Source organism: Pyrgilauda ruficollis, unplaced genomic scaffold (genome assembly GCF_017590135.1).
Source record: "Pyrgilauda ruficollis isolate IOZ18807 unplaced genomic scaffold, ASM1759013v1 scaffold74, whole genome shotgun sequence".
NCBI lineage: Eukaryota > Metazoa > Chordata > Aves > Passeriformes > Passeridae > Pyrgilauda > Pyrgilauda ruficollis.
The window spans coordinates 4,321,760-4,344,227 of record NW_024529266.1 but is presented as its reverse complement, the minus strand read 5'-3'; the positions used below and the strand labels follow the sequence as shown (position 1 = coordinate 4,344,227).

The 22,468-nt window shown below is 42.6% G+C and overlaps 2 protein-coding genes across 9 annotated transcripts in view; one reads left to right on the top strand and one right to left on the bottom strand.

Moving 5' to 3' along the window:
* RCL1 (RNA terminal phosphate cyclase like 1) overlaps positions 1–2,660 on the bottom strand; it is a 30,520-nt gene extending 27,860 nt beyond the window's left edge. The window contains exon 1 of the mRNA XM_041486185.1: positions 2,390–2,660. Coding sequence (XP_041342119.1) covers positions 2,390–2,645 — 256 coding nt within the window. The 5' untranslated portion in view covers positions 2,646–2,660. The remainder of the gene's footprint in view (positions 1–2,389) is intronic.
* Positions 2,661–11,853: 9,193 nt separating this feature from the next.
* AK3 (adenylate kinase 3) lies at positions 11,854–22,468 on the top strand. 8 transcript variants are annotated; one of them, XM_041486193.1, is made up of 7 exons: positions 11,957–12,093; positions 13,570–13,662; positions 14,274–14,330; positions 16,336–16,455; positions 19,259–19,431; positions 21,094–21,212; positions 22,115–22,468. In XM_041486193.1, the coding sequence occupies exons 4-7, from the start codon at positions 16,395–16,397 to the stop codon at positions 22,236–22,238; spliced, it is 477 nt and encodes a 158-aa protein (XP_041342127.1). In that variant the 5' UTR covers positions 11,957–12,093; positions 13,570–13,662; positions 14,274–14,330; positions 16,336–16,394; the 3' UTR covers positions 22,239–22,468. The 8 variants fall into 8 exon arrangements, with proteins under 8 accessions (XP_041342126.1, XP_041342131.1, XP_041342132.1 ...); XM_041486196.1 differs by having other exon boundaries at positions 16,271–16,455; XM_041486194.1 differs by lacking the exon at positions 11,957–12,093 and adding an exon at positions 13,147–13,162.

The following is a 22,468-nucleotide window of genomic DNA, read 5'->3' as shown; positions in this document are numbered from 1 at the left end:
TGGACATTTCTGACCACAGTGGCTTAAGGGATTGCTCTTGTCCAGGACAAAACTTTTGGCAATTTACATTTTGCTCAGTACAAAGCAGAACAGACAAATCATAGCAAACAGGATCCCATATACTGAAGCCTGACAAACTAATAACAGCTTCATATTATTCTCTGTGAAAGTGTTAGCTTAAAAGAAGGGGATATTTAGATGTGAAGTGCTGCTGCTGCTGATCTGTTCCACAAACAGAATTAGTTGCTTGCAGACTCTAAAATTTTCCATTTCCAAACCAGTTTTGGACATACTTAGGGCTCGAGAACCACAAGTCATCCCACTGCCTCTTTTCTTGCTTACTGTGTTCACTACAGTTCAAGTGGAAATGATTCCTCAGTTTCTCTCAATTGTGTGGACTCTCACCCAGAGACAATGAAAAGGACAAGCAGATTTAACCCAAAATAAAACCAAAAGCACCAACCAACCATAACCAAAAAGGAAATAACACAAAGCAAAACAAACAAAAACTCCAAAAAACAAACCAAACAAGCAAAACCAAAGCAAAAACACCTGAAAAAAGCCATCCCAGGAAGAATATGCTAGTATTCTAGTATCCCAATATGGTACAGGCTCAGTATCAAGAAGATAGGTGAATATATGCAGAATTCAAAACCCAGCTAGTTTTAAGAGCCAACAGCATCTGCACAATTGTTTGTAGGCTGCTGAAGTCCCTTATTAAGCAATAATCCTATGTTACTTCTTACACAGTAATCAGGTTTTTTCTTTTTACATGTGACTCTAGGATGTAACAGACATTTAAGCTACCTGCAGGATTTACAGTTTGTCAATATCTGCATAACATGATTTATGTCTCAGTCACACAATACTGGTTCTGTTCTCTTTCTAAACTAAGGCAGCTTATATGCTTACAAAGTTTATATCAAAGTTTATATTTATAAGCACTGGGGCGTCTTCCAGTGCAAGAGTGCATCCTTGTGAGCACACATTTCACTCTTGGAGAACACCAGTAGCAGAGTTTACAAAAGTTCCAGTCATGAAAAGGAAAAAAATAGCTGCATGTTGAATTATCAATACAAATCAGGATTTATTGTGATTATTTTTCTGTTACAGCCATAGTTTACACTTGAACCCATACTTAAAAAAAGTATATTCAAACACTCTTTAAAAAAACATGGCAATAGCTACAAACTTCACCGCCACCAAATGCTCCACAGTGATAATAAATACTTTGGATCATGGTAAATGTTAAGTCAAGCACACAAGAATGCTTTGGCATTTTTTGAGTAGAATTTTTAGCTACATGCCCAAGGCTCTTCAGGAGGCAGAGAAGCATCTACCCCTGTTCTGAACTTTATAACAGGGGGCCCTTGCCTAAAAAATAACTGAGCACCACAATAATGTTCCTTCCTCAAACTCTGTCCTATTGTTTTCTTATTTCAGTTCTGATGGAATTCATCCTGGGATGCCAAAGGCTTTGTACGAGAATGGTACTCCCTAAAATAATTTCCCTTAAACAAATATGCAGAATAAATTATTTCAAGTCTTTCACCTTTCCCGTTTCGGCAAACCCTGACAAAAATCAAAGCATAAAACTTGCCGATTAGAACTGCACGAACATGAGCTCCCACCAGCACAGGGAGCACACGGCGCTTGGGCACGGGCACGCGGCAACGACGGCCCAAGAGACAGGGAATTAATTCTGCCACCCCGACTGCGAAGATCCCCACCGTCACGGGAACGAGAACCAGCTCCGGGGCTGTGGAGAGGCTCCCGCGCACCAGCGAGCCGGTCGGAGCCCGGCCTGGCCGCTCCCACACCGCCTCCGCCAGGCGCGGAGCGAACGCGCTGCCCCGCGGGGCGGGAGGGGCGGCCGGGCAGCGCCAGCCCCGTCCCACCGGGGCGGCTCGGCAGGGCAGCACCAGCCCCGGCCGCTCGCACCGGCCCCGGACGGCCCGCTCTGAAGAAGTGACCCCGCGGAAGGCAGGGCTGCCGAGCCGAGCCGAGCCGAGCCGAACCGGCGGGACGCGGCTGGTACTGCCCCGTTCCCCATTCCGCCCCGCCGGGCAGCGAGGGAGGCTGATGGCAGGAGCCGGCGGGTGTGTGACAGCCTCCCTGCTCCGGCCCCCTTCTCCTCCTCCTCCCTAAGCCCCGCGATCCACGTGTGACAGCTACACCCGAGACCGGTGTGCGGGGCGCTCAGAGGAGAGCGCATCCACGGCAAGACACCGGGACTTCTCCTCGGTGGGGCCCGCCCAGATGGAGCCCGGCTGCCCCAGCTCCCAGTGGGGGTCTGCCCCTGCCCGGCAGCAGGTCCCGGGCACAGCTGGCGCCGGAGCTCCGCCGCCCCTCGACCTCCTGCCCCGCGGCCGCCGGTGCCGCCGCTCACCGCGGAGGCCGGGATCCTCCTCCTTGGCACGGATCTTGCGGATCTTCAGCGGGCGCCCGCTGAGCGTGGCCAGCACCAGGCGCTGCCGCAGGAAGTTGCATCCCGTGTAGCTGAGGCACTGCACCTCGCCCGCCACGCCGCCCGCCATCCCGCTGCCCACGTGGTTGGGAACAGGAAGCGCTGGGACACCGGCGAGGGCAAAGGGCAGGGGGCGGGCGGGCGCTGGGAGGGCTCGCACCGCCCCCGGGCTTCGCATCCGCCGGCAGCCGGCGGTGGGGCCGTGGCGAGACGACCGGGGTGAGTTTGTCGAGGCACGGGCGACAGCCCCTGCCGTATCCTCTGCTCTCCCAGCCTGCGTGTTTTCAGTTGAAACTTAAGGAGTGTGGAAGTGTGGGGAGATGCGTCTGACCGGAGCCCGGCCCGCTGCTCCTCCGGGTGGGCTCTCCTTCGGCGGGCGGGTAAGCACGGTCCGGAGCGGAACGTGGTGCCCGCACAAGGATTCTGCCCCCACATCCAAATGAGTCGATTTCTGGGACCATGTTCCCTAGGCAGTACTTTTCAGTAATTTACCCCTGTTTACCTTAAGGAAAACGGCGGAGGAATGAGTCCTGCTCGCGCTCCATGGGACAGCCTGTTTGCTTAATGATGCTGACAGGGTCCTGCTGTCCTTAAGGAGGAGACCGACTAAAGCTTTCAGTCTCTTTAAGAGAAACATCGATTACAGTGGAGGTGTGACAATGTCAATTGTTAGGCAACATTTACGTGCTCATGAAAAGAAGTTTATTGTAATTGAAGAGTCTAGTTGTAAGGGATGTACAAGAATCATTTAGCCCAGCTGCTTCACTTCAGGGCTGACCCAAAGGTAAAGCAGGCTCTTAAACAGGCTCTGTCCAAATGCCCCTTACACATTGATAGGCTCAGGGCATCATCGGGCTTGACCACCCTCTCTATAAAGAAATGCTTCCTAATGGTGAGTCTGAACCTTCCCTGGTGCAGCTTTGATCCATTCCCACACATTCTGTCACTGGATCCCAGGGAGAAGAGATCAGCACCTCCCTCTCCACTTCCCCTCCTCAGGAAGCTGCAGAGAGCAAGGAGGTTGCCCCCCAGCCTGCTTTCCTCCAGACTAGACAAACCCTAAGCCCTTAGCAGCTGCTCACAGCCATGGTGTCCAGTCCTTCCACCAGCTGTCTTGCCCTTCTCCAGACACCTTTGAGGACCTTCCCATGGTTCTGAAATGGTGGAGCCCAGAGCTGCACCCAGCACTCGAGGGGGAGCCCTGCCCTAACGCTGGACACAGAGGGACACATAGAGTGCCGAGGTTGGTGCACTCAGGGTGGGGTTTGCTGCATCAGGATGGCGTTTGCTGCACCCAGATGGGGTTTGCTGCCCTCCTGGCTGCCAGGGCACACTGCTGGCTGCCACAGAGCCTGCTGCCAACCAGCACCCTCAGAGCCCTCTCTGCAACCCCAGAGCTGCCCCTCTCCTGTTGTAGACTTGTGTCTGGCATTTCTCTATCCCAGGTGCAGAATCTGGCATTTGACTTGCCATCTTCATGGTGATTGCCCAGTGATCCTCTCTATCCAGATCCCTCTCTCTCTAAGGCTTCTTGGCCCTCAGGAGAGTCAGCAGCACCTTCCACTGTTGCACAGCAAAAGTCAAACAATTTTCCTTATAAATGATAACCACTTTTTATTTTACTAAATTGTTTTCCAGAGACTAAAACTTCTTTTTTTAAAGCCATGATAGGCGCACTTTACAGAAACTGAAGGAACTTAGCCACCTATTATTAGCTGCTTGCTGACAAAATGCATAAGGATATTTGTTGTGTTGATACACTGGTCTGCAAGCTTTGTATCACAGAAAAGCAGAATTATTTCGTTTGGAAGGGATCTTTAAAGATCATCTAGTCAACCTCATGCTATGGGCAGGGTCACCTTCCATGGACGAGGTTGCTAAAAGCCCCATCCAACCTTGTCTTCAACACTTACAGGTCCCCATTGGGCATACACAACTTCTGTTGGCAGCTTGTGCCAGTGCCTCATGACCTTCACTGTAGAAAAATTCTTCCTTATGTCCAGGGTAAATCTACCCTTTTTCAGTGTAAAACTCTTGCCCTTTGTCCTGTCACTATTTCTTGGTAAAAATTCTGTCTCTTTGATAAGCCCCGATAAATACTGAAAGACAGCAATGAGCTCACACCAAGGCCCTCTCTTCTCCAGGCTGACCAATCTGAGCTCTTTCAGCCTTTCCTCAAGAAGAAATTATTCCAGCCCACCAATCTTTTCTGTGGCCCACATCTAGACTAATTGAATGAGGTCCATGTTGCAGAACCACAGAGTCAGAATCACAGAATTGATTAGGCTGGAAAAGACCTTTGAGATCATCAAGTCCAACCTATGACCCAACATTACCTTGTTGCCTCGACCATGGCACTGAGTGCCACATCCACTCTTTTCTTAAAAATCTCCAGGCACAGTGACTTCACCACCTCCCTGGGCAGCATATTTGAATGCCCAATCAAGCATTCTGTGAAGAAATTCCTCCTAAATATTCCTTGGCACAGCTTAAGACTGTCCTCTTGTCTTTCCTGAACTGAGGACTCCACAGCTGGATGCAAAAATCCAAGTGGGTCTCACAAGCGTGGAGTAGAAAAGGGCAATCATGCCCCTTGACCAGCTGGACACACTGCTCTTTATGCTGGAGTCCAATTTTTCACATACCAGTATCCTAAATTTCTTCTCCACTTAATCCATTTACCACACAGACTGTACAGATGCTTTGGATTTCCCAGACCCAGGTGGTAAGACAAAAAATCAAATGCCAAAAAATTGTACATCTTAGTCAAAAGACCACATCTGTGTGGAAACAAAGCCTAAGAAATTTTTTTAAAGGAAGCATGTTGAGAAATTTGTGGAAAATGAGAATCAAAAAATGAGAGCAGTTAAACAGCATTTGTTCACATATGTGATGTCCAAGATTTCTGAGATATGGGCAGAAATATCTAGAGCTATTCATGGACAAACCTCACTGTAGTTTTAGAAAAAGAGAGTTCGGTCATGGACAGTTTTGTGGATTCAAAGAATTGTAGCTTTCTGTGTGTAAGAAATTAGTTGCCAGTTGCAGCTCTGATCTAGAATATAGCAGAAAATAGGGTGAGTCTTGGACAGCTGAAATTCTTTTTGTTATGCACTGAACAGAACTAAGAGAAAACTGAGTGTAAGGAAGGTAAAGAACACACATATCTTCTCAGAGCTAATAAATCTATGTCCAAACTTCACAAAAAATTCTTAAAACTTTCTTAATAAATCAGTGGTTTGTTTTCCTGTTTACAAACAATTAAATTCAGTCAACTCTCTGCATAATTCCTTTGGGTTTCAGAGTTTGGAGGGTATTTTGGAATTCCAGAACAAACAGTGCTAAACTTCATGATTAATGGAGAAGAAGTCTGGCACTTAACTGTTTCCTATTTTCAGGGAACAACTTTGTCATCTTTAATTTCCTTCATTCACAGGCCTTTTAGACGTAATTTCAGGGTAGTAGTTAAATAACAGTTTGCTGTGAGTTTGTGGATATGGAGTGTGACAGAGGACAAACACTCCCACTGAAATCTAGTGTCTTCTTCTGTGAAGACAGCTGTGTGAAAGGCTTTCAGGTGCTGCTGCTGGGACTATGTTTTTCACTGCATTGTCTGAACTCTGTATCTTAGATTTGCACTGCAAATATCTAGTCAACTGCGTCTACTTTGAATGAACTCTCTATCTTCCTTTGTGTACTCCCCTGCGCTCCCACACATGTATTTTTAGTTCTGTCCATCCTGTCCTTCTTCTGTGACTTCCAATTACTTGCTATCATCTGTTAACAATTTGCAAGTATCTGCTTTATGTCAAGGCACGGGAAAACAAAATTGGGAGGACAAAACAGAAAACAGTCTTCCCCAAGAATTATTCCATTGGCAGTCAGAATTTTCTCATGTAACTGAAATAAGATGCTTCTGTAAAAAATCACTGGCATATATACTCTCCTGGTATAATGTAAGTATCCCTGTAATGAAAGCTCTATCTGTCATAAAAATACCCAGTGACATAAAGGAGGGGTTTTGTTTCCCTGGGAATGCTATTAGCTTGTTGTGCTAGAAGTTCAAGGATTTCTGGAGTCAGGGAAATGATTTTTGTCAACTGCCTAGAGGTGGCACAGAGAGAGGGAGTGGCACCTCACAGATATATACATGTCATGATCTGGGCAGCTGTTACAATGTAACCTCAAAATGTAAAGCTATTACTGGCTTACCTCAGTACTCAGGGAAATGTTAGTTTTCATTTAATCAGTGGTTGGAGAACATGACAGTCTCCTGATAGTTTGATCACTTGAGATATATAATACAGAAAATGTCATTACAGAAACTTCCAAAAGAGATCTGCCTTTTGCTAATATATGAGGGCTCCAAGAATGCAAAAGGATAACACATTTCTCTGAATTTCTGTTAGTTTACATACCTCCCAAGAGGGAACACAGTCTCAGAAACACAGCTATGTAACTTCTCTTTTACTTGAACTTTATTTCTTTTCCTATTTATGTTTATTTTGAGGGATGTCTAAACAATCTGCGATGAGTGCTTTTTATAGGACTAAAATTATAAACTCCATATACAGCTCAAAAGAACCACTGAGACAACAGAAATGTTTTCCAAATAATTAAAATTCTGTATTTGATTATTATCAACTTGTGACTCCAACAAAATATTGCCATTGCTCGTAACAGGACATAAGCCTTTTATTGAATTTCCAAGGCATCAGAACAGAAGTTAGTCAGATTTGCATTGTCTGAATGTTCTTTGATCTGCTTGCAGCTTTGGTTTGCTTCCTTTAATTGTGAGAGCAGTTTTGACAGGTTTTCTATGGGTAATTTATTTTTCTTGTATTTTATGTTTCTTTTCTTGGTTGCAGACCTGGAGCTGGACACAACTGGTTTAGCAAAAAAGACAAAGAAACTATCTAATGTACGTGGAAGGTACTATATATAGTAAACTTAGATGTAATATGGAGCTGGAGATTAGTGAAGAAAAGGCAAGGTGTAAAATTGTGTTAGCAAGCATACAAAAACAACTCTGAGTGAACCCTACAGGGATGAGGAAGGAGCTGTTAACAGAAGCGTGGCATTCTTCCTGGTGAGGGAGTCCAGATGCTGATGACTCACCATAACCCCCCCATCCTCACTTGAGTGAGACCTTGGGACCCAGGCAAGAAGAGGAGAGAGGTAAATACAACACCAGGAGAATAGGAAAAACAAAGAAGAGTGTGTGGAGCAATTAATTATTTATATAATAAATAATAAAACTTAATAATGGTAATTAGCATAAACTTTCTGTAATAATGAATCATTCTTGAGTGATACTGTTAGACTTTCAATTATGTTAATAGATTTTTCACTTTATGAATAAGGTGTGCTTCAGCTTTGTCACAAATAAGGTTTTGAGTGTACACAAGTGTACAGGCAATGAATTTCTGTCTGAAGAATACACATTTCCTAGGAAACTCAGAGTTTTGGAACAACCCATACTATGTATAAGTGTCAATTTGCTATACTCAGCCATCTGGGAAGAATAATTCATTAGGCTTTTTAATAAAGGCAGGAGTGACACCACAAAAATGATAGTGATATCCCTCTTTGCAATAAAACACTATTTAAATCCAAATAAAGAATTACAGCTCTACATTTTTGGTGTGTAAAAAGTTATGTCTTTGCTACTTTAAAGGAAACAGTTCAACAGCAACATTTCATTCTATGTATTTCAACTTATATCTAATAAAAAAAAATCTTGTCCTCAAGTGTTCTTGATGGTATATATTTTTTGAAGGAGAATTTTCAGCTGTGTTGTGTATATATGTTAGCCTTCATTGGATAAGTAGTCAATGCATTATTAAAAAAAAAAACCAACATTATTAATGGGGCATCTTGTTTACAAATACAGCATCTCAGCCTTATCCAGGTTGGAATCCAGATCTGTAGCCCAATCTGTGGACCAAAGCAAGGTCAGACTGGGTTGCTCAGGGCTTTGTCCAGTGGGGTCTTAAAAACCTCAGTCTACTAATACTTAGATTCCACTACCTGACTTGCCAAGTCCTGCCACTCATCTTAGTAAGCAGCCTGTCCCTGCCTTCTCAGTAACCTTCTTGTGGGGGCTAGAAGGCTGCTGTTAGGTATTCCTGAACCCTTCTTGTCTCCAGTCTGAACAAGCATGGTTCCATCTGTCTGTGGCAGTGTCTCTTCTCCATCCCCTGATCACCTTGGCCGCTTCCTGCTAAACTTGCCCCAACTGATCAATGCCTGTTTTGTACTGGAGGGCCCAGTAATGGCCACAGCACACAGATGTGCCTAATACAAAGGAATATCTGTTTTCCCTGATGTCGTGGCTACCTTTCTGTTAATATGGCTCAGGATGTTAGTGGCTGCATGCTGGATGGTGCTTAGCTGGCTGTAGACCAGTTCTCCCCAGTCTTCTCCAGCAGAGTTTCTTCCTTGCTGGTCCGTCCCGAGCCTGCACTGTTGGAAGCAGTGTCCTGGATGCAGGACTTTGTACCTGCCTTTGCTGAATTTTGCCAGGGTCCTGCTTGGCCCCTTTCCCCATCTGTTCTTTCAGAACTCCACCTCCTGCCCCTAAGCCCAGGTGCTCAGGCCACATGGTTTGGTGTTACAGAATTGAGGAGGGTGCGCTCTTCTCTCTTCCAGTTATTCACAGACACTAGACAAAACAAGGTGCCAGGACAGGCCCTGGAAAAACATGCTTGTTAGCAGCTTTTGGTAGGGTACAAAACACTAAGCACTACACTTCTATTCCAGCCGGACTTATACCCATCAAATTGTCCACTCCTCCACAAAATTAGGTACAAAATTATTTGGCAGATCATGTCAGACGTCCTGCCCTGCCAATCAGTGTACTATGACTTCCTCCTCATGCAAGTAACCATTTCACTTTGATACAAATACAACACTTGGGAAGTAGTTACCCAACAGTACTAAAATAATTCTACATCAAACTCAGAAGAAAGGATTTATACCTCCAAGGAGCATACCTGACAGAAACTCTTTTGATGGTTTAAGGCTTAAAAAAACCTCTTCAAAGCATTTCTTATGTTTGAAAAAATTAAAGATTATTTAGTGGTAAGACCACTTGGATTTGTTTGAAATAAGATTTTCATTACTGTTCAGTCACCATGAGGGTTACTTCTATACTCACTAAGCAAGAGTTAAGTTTTTCATTTATACATGTGTGAAAAAGATTAATCAGAATATAGTGCAAGTTGTGTTGCATAAGCATTGACTACTCTGTTATGTGAATAATTAAGTCTGAATTAAGATGATGAAATATTATTTTCCAAAAATCATAATGAGGCTGCCAAAAAAAAACACTTGTGTGTCTTTAAGTACAGAATAGCTGTTTAAAACTTGTATACAAACTAGTGAATAATTGACCCCATTTCTTCCATTATTTCCTTTTCCACTTCTGAGTATGTCGCAACTACTCACAAAACTACCAGAGCGAGGTTTGGACTTCAGGAAAGATAGCGAAGGAAATGGGAACAATAATTTATTTTACTACCTATTTTCTGTAATCTAAGTACCTGCTTCTGTTCTGCAAAGGCCATAGGTTAGTAAGAACCTGTGTGTGTGGGAGAAGTGCCTTTCTGTTCTTTTCCACCCCTTCCTCATGAATCTGTTATGAAGTTCAGAGAGGTTTCTAAATAGTCTTTAACAAAGGGATTGTCTTAGCATTCCCATCTGGATTTCTGAGCTGCTCAATAGGCCTGTAGAGTGGCTGCACCTCAGGCTTCCTTTTTAACTGGCAAATAAATGATTGCTGCTTTTTATACATGGTGGCATTCGACATTAGAGTTAATGAGCTCTCTGATAAGTCTAGTTATTTGCTGGATATGTGTTTCATACAATACCTTCCATGTTCCATAATATTTGCTTTAGGAAGATTTATCAACACATTGTGGACTTCTGCCATTCAGAAGTCTCTGAAGTGTGGAGCTTAAAACGAACACTGTGGCTTCTAACATTTAAATGGCCTTTGCTGCCAAATTTTAAGACTATGGTAGTTTGGCAGACTGAAGTGTTGCCCTGGGAACGCTGCTAAAGCCCTGAATGTTTAACTCTTTCTGTCCTAATACAATCTGGAATAGAGGTATATCATATTCATTTGTGAAGGTTCACATTTTTCAGAGCAATGAGACTTATGCTCATAGTACGCTCTATGAGCTAAGCCAGTCCCTTCCAACTTAATTGTTAAGACAAGTAATTTTGTTGGCTGGGGAGTTTTGGGGCTATATTCCTATGTCTTTTCTGTTTCAAAGTACCAAAAAGCTGTTTGATTATTTTCTTATGGATTTTGTTTCAGTGTGAAACTATTAAAATGAAAAAATGTTTTAAATCATGAAGCTGAATTGTTGATGTTTTGACTCTAGCTCTGCTTTCTGGTCACTTTTTCACTGTGACCTTTCTGGTACAGTGATTGAGATCTAGCAGCATCTCCAGAACCTTTATCAGGAAGGCTCACTTCTGCTGTGGACATGACTGTGAACACTCAGGAAATGGGACAATCTAATGTTTTGGCCAAAATATTGTATTCTGATGTAGCTGAGGATGACCAAATGGTATCTGTGGGAAAGGACATCTTGGTGTTTGGAAGAACATTACTCAGAACAAGGACAACCTGCAGTTGTTCGCATTCAAGTACCACAAACAAAACTCAGGCACAGCTCATTAAAAACGCAACTGCCTGCTGCTAGACAGTGGGAGCTCATTTGCGAGAGACTAGCAAGAGCAAGGCATGGGGGTGAAGGAGCACAGCAAGGTCTGCCACAGCCTCAGGGCACCTGGGCAGGGCAGTGACAGCAATGGGACGTGTCAGCAGCCAAGCAGTCATTAGGTGACAGCCAGGTAAGGAGCCACGTCCTAGCTCAGTTTGGGAAACCCTCATGAAAATTCAGGGAAGTGGTGGAGTCACCATTTCTGGGGATATTTAAAAGGTGGGCTTGTGTCAGTTTGGGGCATGGTTAAGGGATGGATTAGTTGTTGCGCTCGGTGACTCTTGAGCTGTCTTCCAAAGCAAACGACTCTTTGATTCTGTGTCTGAGGGGAGCAGGGGCTGACGGCTTAGGGAGCAGCCAAAATGGGCCTCCTGGGCAGAGGGGTGCGGGGAAGCTGGTCATGGCCGGTTTGAACAGCGATGCCTAAATGCGGTCTGATGCAACGTTCTAAGATGACATTTGCTTCATTTATATTTTTATTATCGTTGCTAATTTTTCCCTCCCTACCCCCGTGCACTTACGTAAAGGATCTTTCCTTCCTGCCCGTGATTGACAGCTGCCGCGACTGCTCCCTGGAGGACCGGCCCGGGCTGGCCGGCGGCGCGAGGCGGCGCTCCCGGGAAGGCGGGGCTCCCGGGAAGGCGGGGCTCCCGGGAAGGCGGGGCTCCCGGGAAGGCGGGGCTCCCGGGAAGGCGGGGCTCCCGCCGCGCCCTGCGCGCCCGGGGCCGGAGGGCGCGGGCAGCATGGTGGTGCCGCCGCTGCTGCGCGCCGTCATCATGGGGCCGCCGGGCTCCGGGAAAGGCACCGTCTCCGCTCGGATTATCAAGCACTTCGGCGTGAAGCACCTCTCTAGCGGCGACCTGCTGAGGGACAACATGCAGAGGAAGACAGGTGGGCACGGGGACGCGGGTGGGGATGTGTGCGCGGCTGCGACGACCCCTCTTCCTGTTCCCGTCCCGCGAGAGCGGCCCCCACGCGGCGCTGCGCGAGCTCCCGCGTGACACGGCTCCGCTCCGGGAAGGGACACACGCTCACAACACACATTCCTGCCCCCAGCCCCGCTCCTTCCCTTCCTTCCCCTCCGAGAAGAGGGGGCGCTCCCTTAATGGGGTTCGTTGCTCCCCAATCCTACCTCCGTGTGCCTCCCCCTGACTTACACAGCTCTTCTGGAGGCCAGAGGCCACTGACGTGGGCCTCGTAATCTGCAGCCGTGGGTCCTCCATACGCTGTCACTTGCCAGCCTCTTCGTGAAGGTGGACGGGGTTATCCTGGTTTTGTTGTTTTGTTACAACTCATTGATTCCTTGTCTTGGTGCTTTTTGTAAGCACACAGTAGTTTTTGTACGTGTTTCTAATAGTTCTGATAGTTTCTCATTGTTTCTCCAGCTGGAAGAAAAAAAAGAGAAAATATTATAAAAGAGAAAAATATTCACGTCTTTTAACAGGCAGGGCAAGAGGAGGGGTTTTGAGCAATCAGACTTTTTTGGATATTCATTTGATGGCTAGAAGTAGGGGTACCTAGAATTGTTAACAGCTATTCCAAAATTACACCTAGTCCTGAGCTGGCAGGCATAATATAGTGGTGCTTTCAAAAAAAAAAAAAAGCAATGTGCAAAATTTTCAAACTGCATAGCTTTTAAAATTATTATTGTCTTATGAGTTCATATCATGCTTAGGTTTCAGCATGGTCTGTGTTTACATACAGTGATGCTTATATTTAGTAAATATACAAATTATTCTTGCTGAACAGTTCTAGCTTGGCCTCTGGCCTCAGTTGAGATACCACAGTCCCTCTCTCTGGTGGATTTCTGCAGTGATGGAAGGTTCCCTCCTGACTTAGACATCTGCTTTTCTATATGGTGGGTTGAAAAACCTTGTAAGAACCATCTCAGGCTGCACGTGATGAAGTGAGAGTATTATTATTTCCAGCAACTTCAAGCTGTAGAATATTCCATTCACTTGTAAGTATCACTGTAGTATTATGCCTAGGTAACCAACAGTCTTAGTTTTGGAATACGCATAAGCATGTTTGAAGGTGAAGCAGTTGTGATGTGATTCCCACATCTTCACACAAATTTTGTTTACTTGGTAAGGATAATGACTTCAGTAGAGTGACTGACTTTACTATAATTGATATTGTAGATACTGTAAGTTAAGAATTTGCTACGCTACCTGTGTAGACAGACCTGATCATATTCATGCTATTTCATTTAGTTACACAATCATATGTTTTTATTTAAAGAGGGTCACAAAACTGTTCTGTATGAACTTTCAGTGTAAGATGTGGTGGGTAGCCATTCCAAGCAAATGAAGGAATTGTTATTTTACCAAGTGTTTTGAGGTTTACAATGTTTACTAAATACTTTAGGTTTTGTGCAAGACCGTAGAGCACCAGAATCATGCAAAAGGTTGTGTGAGAAGAGGAAATTCCAAGTGGAAATGTCATATTGCTTGAATTGAGGTGAGAACCTGAAGTGATGGAGAGAGAAGTGATTATGCAAAGAATTCTAGGTAGGTTGGACGGAAGAATGACTGTGAAGGAGAGCAAACGTGAAATGGAAGTTTAGCAGGTACATAAAAATCCAGAATATAAGGAAAGAAGTCAGTGGACAGCTTAAGAGGTGAAGTTTGCTCTAAATTAGCTACAGCAGAATTTAACAGAATCTGCTACAGAGTTTCTCATTCACTAGTAAACCCAGAGGGAACTCTATTGCAATTTCATTGAAAGTCAGTCACTAGTTTCAGAAATGGTTCCCAGAGGGCTGAGATGAAGTATGAGGTAGGAGGACTAGGTAGTACACTAAAAATAGGAGGAGAAGAACTGAGAGGCAACTCAGACAGCCTAGACAAAATCAGTCAAGGCAACGATCCATGAGTTTAATGACAACAGAAGAATCCTGCAATTTTCAGTTCCTTGGGAAATGAGTAACACTAAGATGGGCAGTTAAAGCCCCTGGAAAATTAGATATAGCTAACAGTAGTTGTATGGTGCAAATTTTCTATTTGTGGTCTTGTGAAAATGGACATGGTTGAAAAGTCCTGTTGAAGATGAGTGTCCTTATCATTCTGCAGTTATTATCATGTTCTTCTGGACAGCGGAGAGTCTGTGACCACCTCTCTAATGCTAAGGTAATTATTGTCTGGTTATGGCTAGAGCTTGATTGCTGTAATGTGGTTAGAACGTGCTGATCCTTTGTAAAACCATGGAACATGGATACCTGTCATCACCTACAAAGGAAAGAAACCTTTGTTACCTGTAATTCTGTAGATTGCCATGCCTTTAGTGGTTTCAGACCCAATCTGAAAAAACCCAGAACTAAATAAAACCTACAAAACCCCATGAAACCCCATTCCCAACAGCAGAGTGGGGAAAAAAAAAAAAAAGCTCTGACCTAGTGTATCAACTTTTTGTCCTAATATATGACTATTGGGTATGGTTCTGCCTATTTTTTTCCCCTCTGTAACAGTGACTTTCTAAATTACTGAGTTCTGTAGAGGGGGGCATAAGGCAGCATTTTTCAAGCTCTGTTGGTCTAATTATAGCTTGCCATATGCTAAACCTTTCTAGGCCCAAAAAGTCATGAATCTTTCTAAAGTAAGTTAGCATTGTTCCCTGTGAACGTTGTCTTGCAAATATTTTTAGATCATTGTGGCTAGAGCAATGCTGCAACATAAATCAGTAGCAGAGCCAAACATCAACTACACATTAAACTATGTAGACATGATTTATTCCTTCTCCCAACCCACTTTTTCAGTGTACATGGTTCAAAGCACACTAGAATAATAAAAAAAGATCTGAAGAAGGGAGGTAGGGAAGAGACACTTTGTACACAGAGAGACAGTCACCTTCTTTCTATTTTGTGATGTGCTGAAGGACTCAGGCACCACAGTCTGACTCTTTTCCATATAGTGAGCATGTTTTGAAGTCTGGCCAAGGTGCACAGTGCCTGTTTCTAAATGGTCTTTGTAATTTTCAAAGCCCGACTACAGATGTGAACAGGCAGTAAGGGGAAATTGTTCTTTTATTACAATGTTTTTTTCTCATCACCAAAGCTACTATTTGCACTATTTGAGGGCATGTACTGCTTTTCAGTTGCCTCATCTGAAGAAGGGCCTCTGTCCTGTTGCACATACCACACACTGAGTGATGGGACTGGCATTTGTCATTGCTTTCTGCTGAAAGTGGTCATACCTGTGTGGGTATGTCAGTCCATCCCATTTTCTCTTTAGTTTTCTGTAACTAAAGAGATTTCTAGATCTTAACTGGTTGCAAGTAAAGGCTTCTGCAGACCCACAGTAAAACCAGTCTAGCTGCAATTCTGGATTACTTAACATAACTGGGTAATTGTTTTTTAAATGAAAGATATGCAAACTTTGTGCCTAGGATACAATGCAGGCAACTGAATTTCTTCCTGGCTATACCCATGATTTGGGTGAACTACAGCATGCTACTGCCTGCCATGTAGGAGCATAGTGTCATAGCTGGAACGACAATGCATGGATGGAATTTTAGTGAGCCAGTGGGATAAATGACTGGTACTAAAGGTTAGTCAGTTCCATGGGAAAATAGTAGTGTGTGTGTACTCCCATAAATAGTGTACAATATCTATAAACCCTCTTGCAACTCTAGTAATCATAAAAATACATACTTCTCAAGCGTGTCCCACTGCAGACTGCCAAAGGCATTTATGTTTGTAGTGAAGCCTAAGTGTAAGTTAACAACTAGCCACTGAGCTAAGGAAATAAACTTTGTTTTCAGGAAGTCTGAGGGCTGATATCTTAATAAATTTGTATCCTTTCTATTTCTTATTTTGAAGACTCTTAGCTAATGGCCTGTTCTCGTTTTAGTTTTTGGAACTTCATATTTCAAGTACATTCTAGTAAATTTATTCAGAGGGTGTGAGGATAGAAGTGTGTTTTGCCCTACAGGTGGATCTGATTAATCTGATACATATTTGTATGGTCAGATCCTCCTTGATCATCTGGATATTTTTTAGTTTTGGCAAGCATGCTGTCTGTCTTGTTTACAACTTTTCTTCATCATCCTGATCAAAACTATTTTTTTGCAGGCTTGTGGGCTTTTTCTCATTTTCTGGACGTCAGAGATAGTATAATGCAACTTTCACTTTTGCAGAAGTGGGAATCCTTGCCAAGTCCTACATTGACCAAGGGCAGCTTATTCCGGATCACATCATGACACAACTAATGCTGAATGAGATAAAAGGTCTAGACCAGTACAACTGGCTATTGGATGGTAAGTTATCATGTTGGATATCACTATATATGGAGAGAAAATCTGCTCTGGAAAACCTGGGACTGCCTTGGTTGCTGGTAGCCAGCTTGTGAAACTTTCAGCAGATAGTCTGCCCCAATTTCTTTGGCTGACAAATGCTTTGGGTGTACCCTGTCTTCAGAACATTACAGAGATATTTAACTCATGTTAAAAAGGGAGTTCAACACCCAGAAAAAATTTAAAACTGGCAATTCTAATATTTTTTATGATCATTCATATGGTATTTCCCCATTAAAATAGGCATTGAGAAGTTTACTTTTTAAAGTATTTTCTTATTAAAGTTCTTGGGGTATGGAAAACTTTTGAAGGATGAGGCTTTGGAATTATTTAAATAGCAGGGTAGGAATGCGATACAGTACCAAGGTAAGTGTGGAAAAGTACTGCAGCAGTGTGGAGTGTAATCAAAAGTATTGCTCAATTGCCCTAAGAGGTCTCCTTCATTTGCTGTTTGGTTCTGTTCTCCAGAGTGAACTGTTTTGCAGTTCTGCAGTGTAAGCTCATTCCTTCAGCATTCTTGCTAGAGAGAAAATGCATTTGCTGCTGTCTTCACGAACTGGATGACTCTTGTTATTTCAGCCCATGGAAGTACAGTTGGATGCCCAGCACAAAAATAGTGTCTAGGCTGGATGCATGTTTTTTCAGACTCCAGTCACAACCTATCTCAGTAGATAAAACAAAAAAGTTATTGGTGTGTCTTTCTATTTGGAGGGAGTGAAAAATCCACAGTGGCCTCTGTGTTATTAATATTATAGTTATATTTATATAGTTGTTCTTACGTACAGTGATATGTTCTGGTGGCTTTAGTCACAGTTGGGTTCCTTCCTGAGAGAAAGGTTTTATTCCCACAGTGAACAGTACAATGAAACCTAAACCATAAAGCAAATAATGGCAGATATTGGGTTTTTTTCCTTTAGTTTCAGGTCCCATGTACATACAGTTCCAGTCTTGTGGATCTGGATGTGTAGCAGTATAGCTGTGCCCACTGGCAGCTCTCAGCAGGATTGTGTCAAGACCATAAGAAAATAAATCAATTTCTGCTGCATGTTAATGTGCTGCTGCCTTTAAAGTTTTGCAGCAGAAATTTTGTCTGCATCAGCATCTGTAATGCGACCCACTGAATTACACTAGGGATAGGTCTGGCATAATGGGCTTCACAGGAACAACACTGTTCTGTTGAAATATATTAACCCAAAATCTTAAGTTTGGTAACTGCAATGCAGAACAAACAGATGGGGTCAGTTAGCTCAAACCAGAGCTGCTGAGCCACTTGCACATTCACTTAGCCAAACGCCCATCTACTGCCTTACAATAGGTTGGTGACTTCTAGTCACCAACCAGATGTAGCAGTCTGAGTTGTATGTGTCTGTGGGTATAATCCGTTTAGATTTATAAACTGTATAATCCAGAGCATTTTCTCTGTGTTCCTGGAATCTTCATAATTCATCACCTCTTGCAGATCTTTTTCTGTATAGAGAGAACACTATGTAGAAGATGTCAGTTCAATTTCAATGAAATGCTTTTCTAAAGGCAGTTCAATTTGTTGAGGAATTTTCTCATTACTCAATACCAAGCAAACTCACTTTCCAGCTCCATAATTTAGAAACATGGTGGCTGCTAATAGTAAGAAAGAACAGCAATTCTTGAACAGTGTTCAACAGCAGTGTTGAAGACCTAGCTCTTCCTCTGCTCTTAACATTTAGAAGATAATGTGAATATGTGAGAAATAGGATGAGGGCAACTTATGACTGTGATGCAAGCCAGGTGCAAGAGACTTAAAGCACAAGCAAAGACTTGGTCTGACTTAATCAACTCCGTCTTTTTGTAATGTTTTTCCTTACTCATGCAAAGGACAGATCAACATTATGCAAGAATTTCTTAAGTTTGTGCCTATCGGTACTTACCTTTATGAAGAAGTTTACTTGTACAGTATGATGCAAGCTACTGAAGAAAATGAGACTATTCTAGAGCTTTTTGAGGAAAGGAACTGTTCCATGTTCTGTAGTAGCTTTGACCACTGAAGGTCTTGTGCTCAATTTTTCATTTCAAATTCTTTGTGGAGACATGTGCTTTCTTGTTCTTTGTTCCCAGTGCACCTCTCCTAAGTTCCACTAGATTATCAAATAATTTAAGGCATAGAATAGGGAGCCACAGAGTTCACAGGGCAAAATGCAGCGTCTTTGAAGAGACAGGTTCCTGATCAGCCTGAGTGTTCTCACAGTTATCACATCTGAGGGCAGTTTGATACACTAAAACTTTTAGAAACCGTCTAAATCCTGTACTGCCTCTGGTAAACAGATTTGGCTTACTGCAACTGAATAAAACAGGTTTGTAATGGCCATCACCTTAAGACAGATTTACACAGAAGTGAAAGTAAGATATATCACAAATGTTTCCAGTTTGTTCTGAGGGAAACTTTTCATTGGAGTTTTTATTATTCCAAATGCGTATACAGTGTTTTTATTCAGTGTAGTGGTATGTGGTGTACATATGAATATAGGGTCTTTTTGCATTTATTTGTTGCACTTTTGGGAAGATGATTAGCTGAAATGAAGAAATAAAAGCTGGGAGGCATTTAAAAAGTTAAAATGCATTGACACACTGAAAAATATTGGAAAATCTGATGTCTCTTCCATCTTTATAGAACATGACAATGCTTTTTGGTTTTTTTTGCTGTGTAACAATTATTTTCTTTAATGACTCAATCCAGGTAATCTTTGCTACAACTCTGCTTCCAGAATCTTATCAAGTTGTTTCCTTTAAAAAGGTTTCCCCAGAACCGTTGCTCAGGCAGAAGCCCTCGATAAAGAATGTCACATAGACACTGTGATTGACCTAGACGTGCCATTTGAGACCATAAAGTGTCGGCTTACAGCACGCTGGATCCACCCTGCCAGTGGCAGAGTCTACAATCTTGAATTCAGTCCTCCCAAAGTGCAGGTAAGCAATATCCATTGGTGTTGGCACTAAATAAGTACTGCACTGCGTTTGCTAGCTGCAGTAAAATATTGTTTGCATAACGTGTTTCAAAACACAGCAGCTCAGAACAAAAATGCTCATCTCATTTCTTGGGAGCACAGAATCTTTCTGGTAACACCATGCTGGTATGAGGGTATGTCAGTGACCTGGTAGAACCTCAGGCTGTCGGACAATGTATTTGTCTCTGCAGAGCAGAACACCAAGGTGTTTTGTAAGCGCTTGTTAAAGCTGTTCACTGATCTGGAATACTGTCTGCCTTGTGCACTGGCACACAATCTGGGCATGGTCATAGCCTGTTTGCAGCCTGTACAGTCCAAAATGTAGATTTCTTTTGCTTCCTCCAGAAGAGTCATGCTTTATATGTAGGAAACACCAAGCCACCAGTCAGAGGAATCCACTTAATGCTTTCCCGGTGTTTATATTTAACCAGGATGGGTATTTTCAGGGGAAGAACTGCTGTACTGCAAAACTGGATGTAGAAACTTTCAAGTCAGGGAACCTTTTCAACAGATTAATTTTCAACAGATTTTTATGACTTGAGATATCCTAAAGAAGAGCTTGAAGATAAAGAGTGTAAATTGTTACCTTAAGTTTTTTCAAGAACTATTTGCTTTAGTGCAACTCAGCTAAAGCTGTATTTCATCCTTAACTCTAAATAACTTAGCTGTTGTGGCATCACAACCGCCTGGAAGCTCTATTAATTTACATCAGAAGCACAGCAGGCCCTATAGTTTTTGTATTTCAGTGTTGCAGGAAAACAGGCCAGCTTGAAATACCAGGTAAGCAATGGAAGTGAGCAACTGAAAATATTGCCTTTGTTTTGTTTAAAACAAGGTATTTAAAATCATGGTTATTTTCAATTGCAGGAGAGCACAGGCAAGATGGAACAGAGAATTCTCAGACTTAGCAGAGTAGGCTTTAGCTGCCAGAGCTTTGCTATTTAGGATCTGTCTTACCTTTCACTAATTAACAGACTTACCACAACACAGTGGACTGCAATACTTAAATTGAAAACATGGAGTAGAAGTAAACAGGGGAAATACGGTTGTCTCTGTTCTCTTAATAGACCTGCAAAATGCTTACTTACTTAGTAGGAACAGAAGTTCACACATTAGGTCCCTATCTCTGTAGGGAAAGCTTCAGCTGACTCTTGTGTCATTTTTTGTACAGCTGTTGTTAAATGATAACTCTTCCATTTTGCAATTTAAAATCAAAGGGCCATTAACTCCTTTGCCCATTTTAGTATTGTCAAATGAAGGTCCAACTGGTCTCTTATTTCCTGTTATACAGGAATGTATTACCAACAGTATTGTTTTTGCTTGCACATGAAGGTTTTGTCTTCATATTCCCCATATTCTATGAATGTTCCAGAGGACAAATTAGTCAAGTTACTCTGATTTAATATTCATTGGCAATACTGAGAAAATATTTTTACCTGACAGACTGTTTTACTGGAAAGTCAACAAGTTATATTCCAGACAAGAACACAGGCAGCAGCCTCTCTTTATCAGCAGAAATTTACACCCTGATTAAGGGGAAATTGATCATAATTTAAATAGAAAATTATATAAAGCATGCTTAAAGAGAAGAAATACTCTGGTATTTGCTTTTAACCATGATTAGGGCATTGACGACATCACTGGAGAGCCACTTGTTCAGCGTGATGATGACAAGCCAGAGACTGTCAGCAAGAGGCTTCAGGCTTATGATGCACAAACAAAACCTGTTCTAGAATATTATCGGTAAGTAGTAAAATCTGTTCCTCCACATTGCAAAATCTGACTGGGCATCAGCATAGCGAGGAACAGATCTCACTGCTACAGAATATATCATACCACAACAGTGAGTGTGGTGTGAGTAGCTGTATAGCTTTCAGCAGAATGAGTATGATTTTCCAGGGTTCCATGAGACCTTCTGGAACCTGTGTGGTAAAATAACTTGTCACTGCAGCCGGCCACATTTAGCTTCATAAAGAATGCTATGCATTATTCAATACATCATAGTACTGTTATGAGCAACAACAGCTCTGGTGGGTGGAGGTAACAGTTCATTTTTTTTGCAAGAATTTACAATATTTTTTTTCTGGATGTATAAGTAGAAACTCTTCTAGTAAGTGCAAGGGGTCAAGAAGCGATACACAAATAGAGAAACTGTTAATGAGGATTTAAATGTGGCTGTTCTAAGAACAGGACTGTGACTGGACCCATCTAGCAAGACTCTTTAGGAGTAAGTAGCTAATTCAGATTGTCATTTGCATTGTGGAGTGAAAATAAATTACTAGTTCTTTTAAGAGTCAAAATTACACACAATGTTTCTCTTAATGTAAAGCTGCAAGCATCATATGCTAATATATAGATATGTAGTAGGTCACCGTGTAGAGCTCTAGTTTTACCTTGCTAGATTCTGAGAACATCAATGATTGTCCTTTCTGTATGTCCATATTCACCACCCTTCACTGTACTCTTTCAGGACTGTTGAGCAGAAATCAATGTCTAGCCTGCATTTCCAATGCTACAGCTTTCTTGGTGTTACATCACATGCATATTTTCACACTCCTGCTGGGTTAACCTTCAAGTGAGGTGGAGATTTTGGAACAATTAAACAATTTGACATTCTGTAATGCTTTCTTCTTTTTCTTCCTTAGGAAAAAAGGGTTATTGAAATCCTTTTCTGGAACAGAAACGAATAAGATCTGGCCACATATCTATGCTTTCCTTCAAACCAAGTTGCCAGATGTGAGCCAGAAAGATGCTGCCAACCCCAGGTGAAAATAGATCAAACTTCTGCTCATCTGTTACAGCTCACTCCTAATTATATGAGATTCTGCAATCAAGGATTTGTCCAAGTAGTCTACCAGACTTATCAATAAATTAAGTCTAATGCTGTTCTTAACTTACATTATGGTGAAATTTTGTTGCCTGTGGTTACCACTTCAATGCTGTATTTTTTATATTAAATATACCTAATTTTAAAAATACAGTAACTGTCTTTAACAAAA

Bases quoted from the DNA above. Each gene is read 5' to 3' on its own strand.
- AK3 (XM_041486192.1), top strand. From the start codon at position 11,946: ATGGTGGTGCCGCCGCTGCTGCGCGCCGTCATCATGGGGCCGCCGGGC. The intron at 12,094-16,335 runs GTGGGCACGGGG...TCACTTTTGCAG, and splicing joins CAACATGCAGAGGAAGACAG to AAGTGGGAATCCTTGCCAAG. The intron at 21,213-22,114 runs GTAAGTAGTAAA...TTTCTTCCTTAG, and splicing joins CCTGTTCTAGAATATTATCG to GAAAAAAGGGTTATTGAAAT.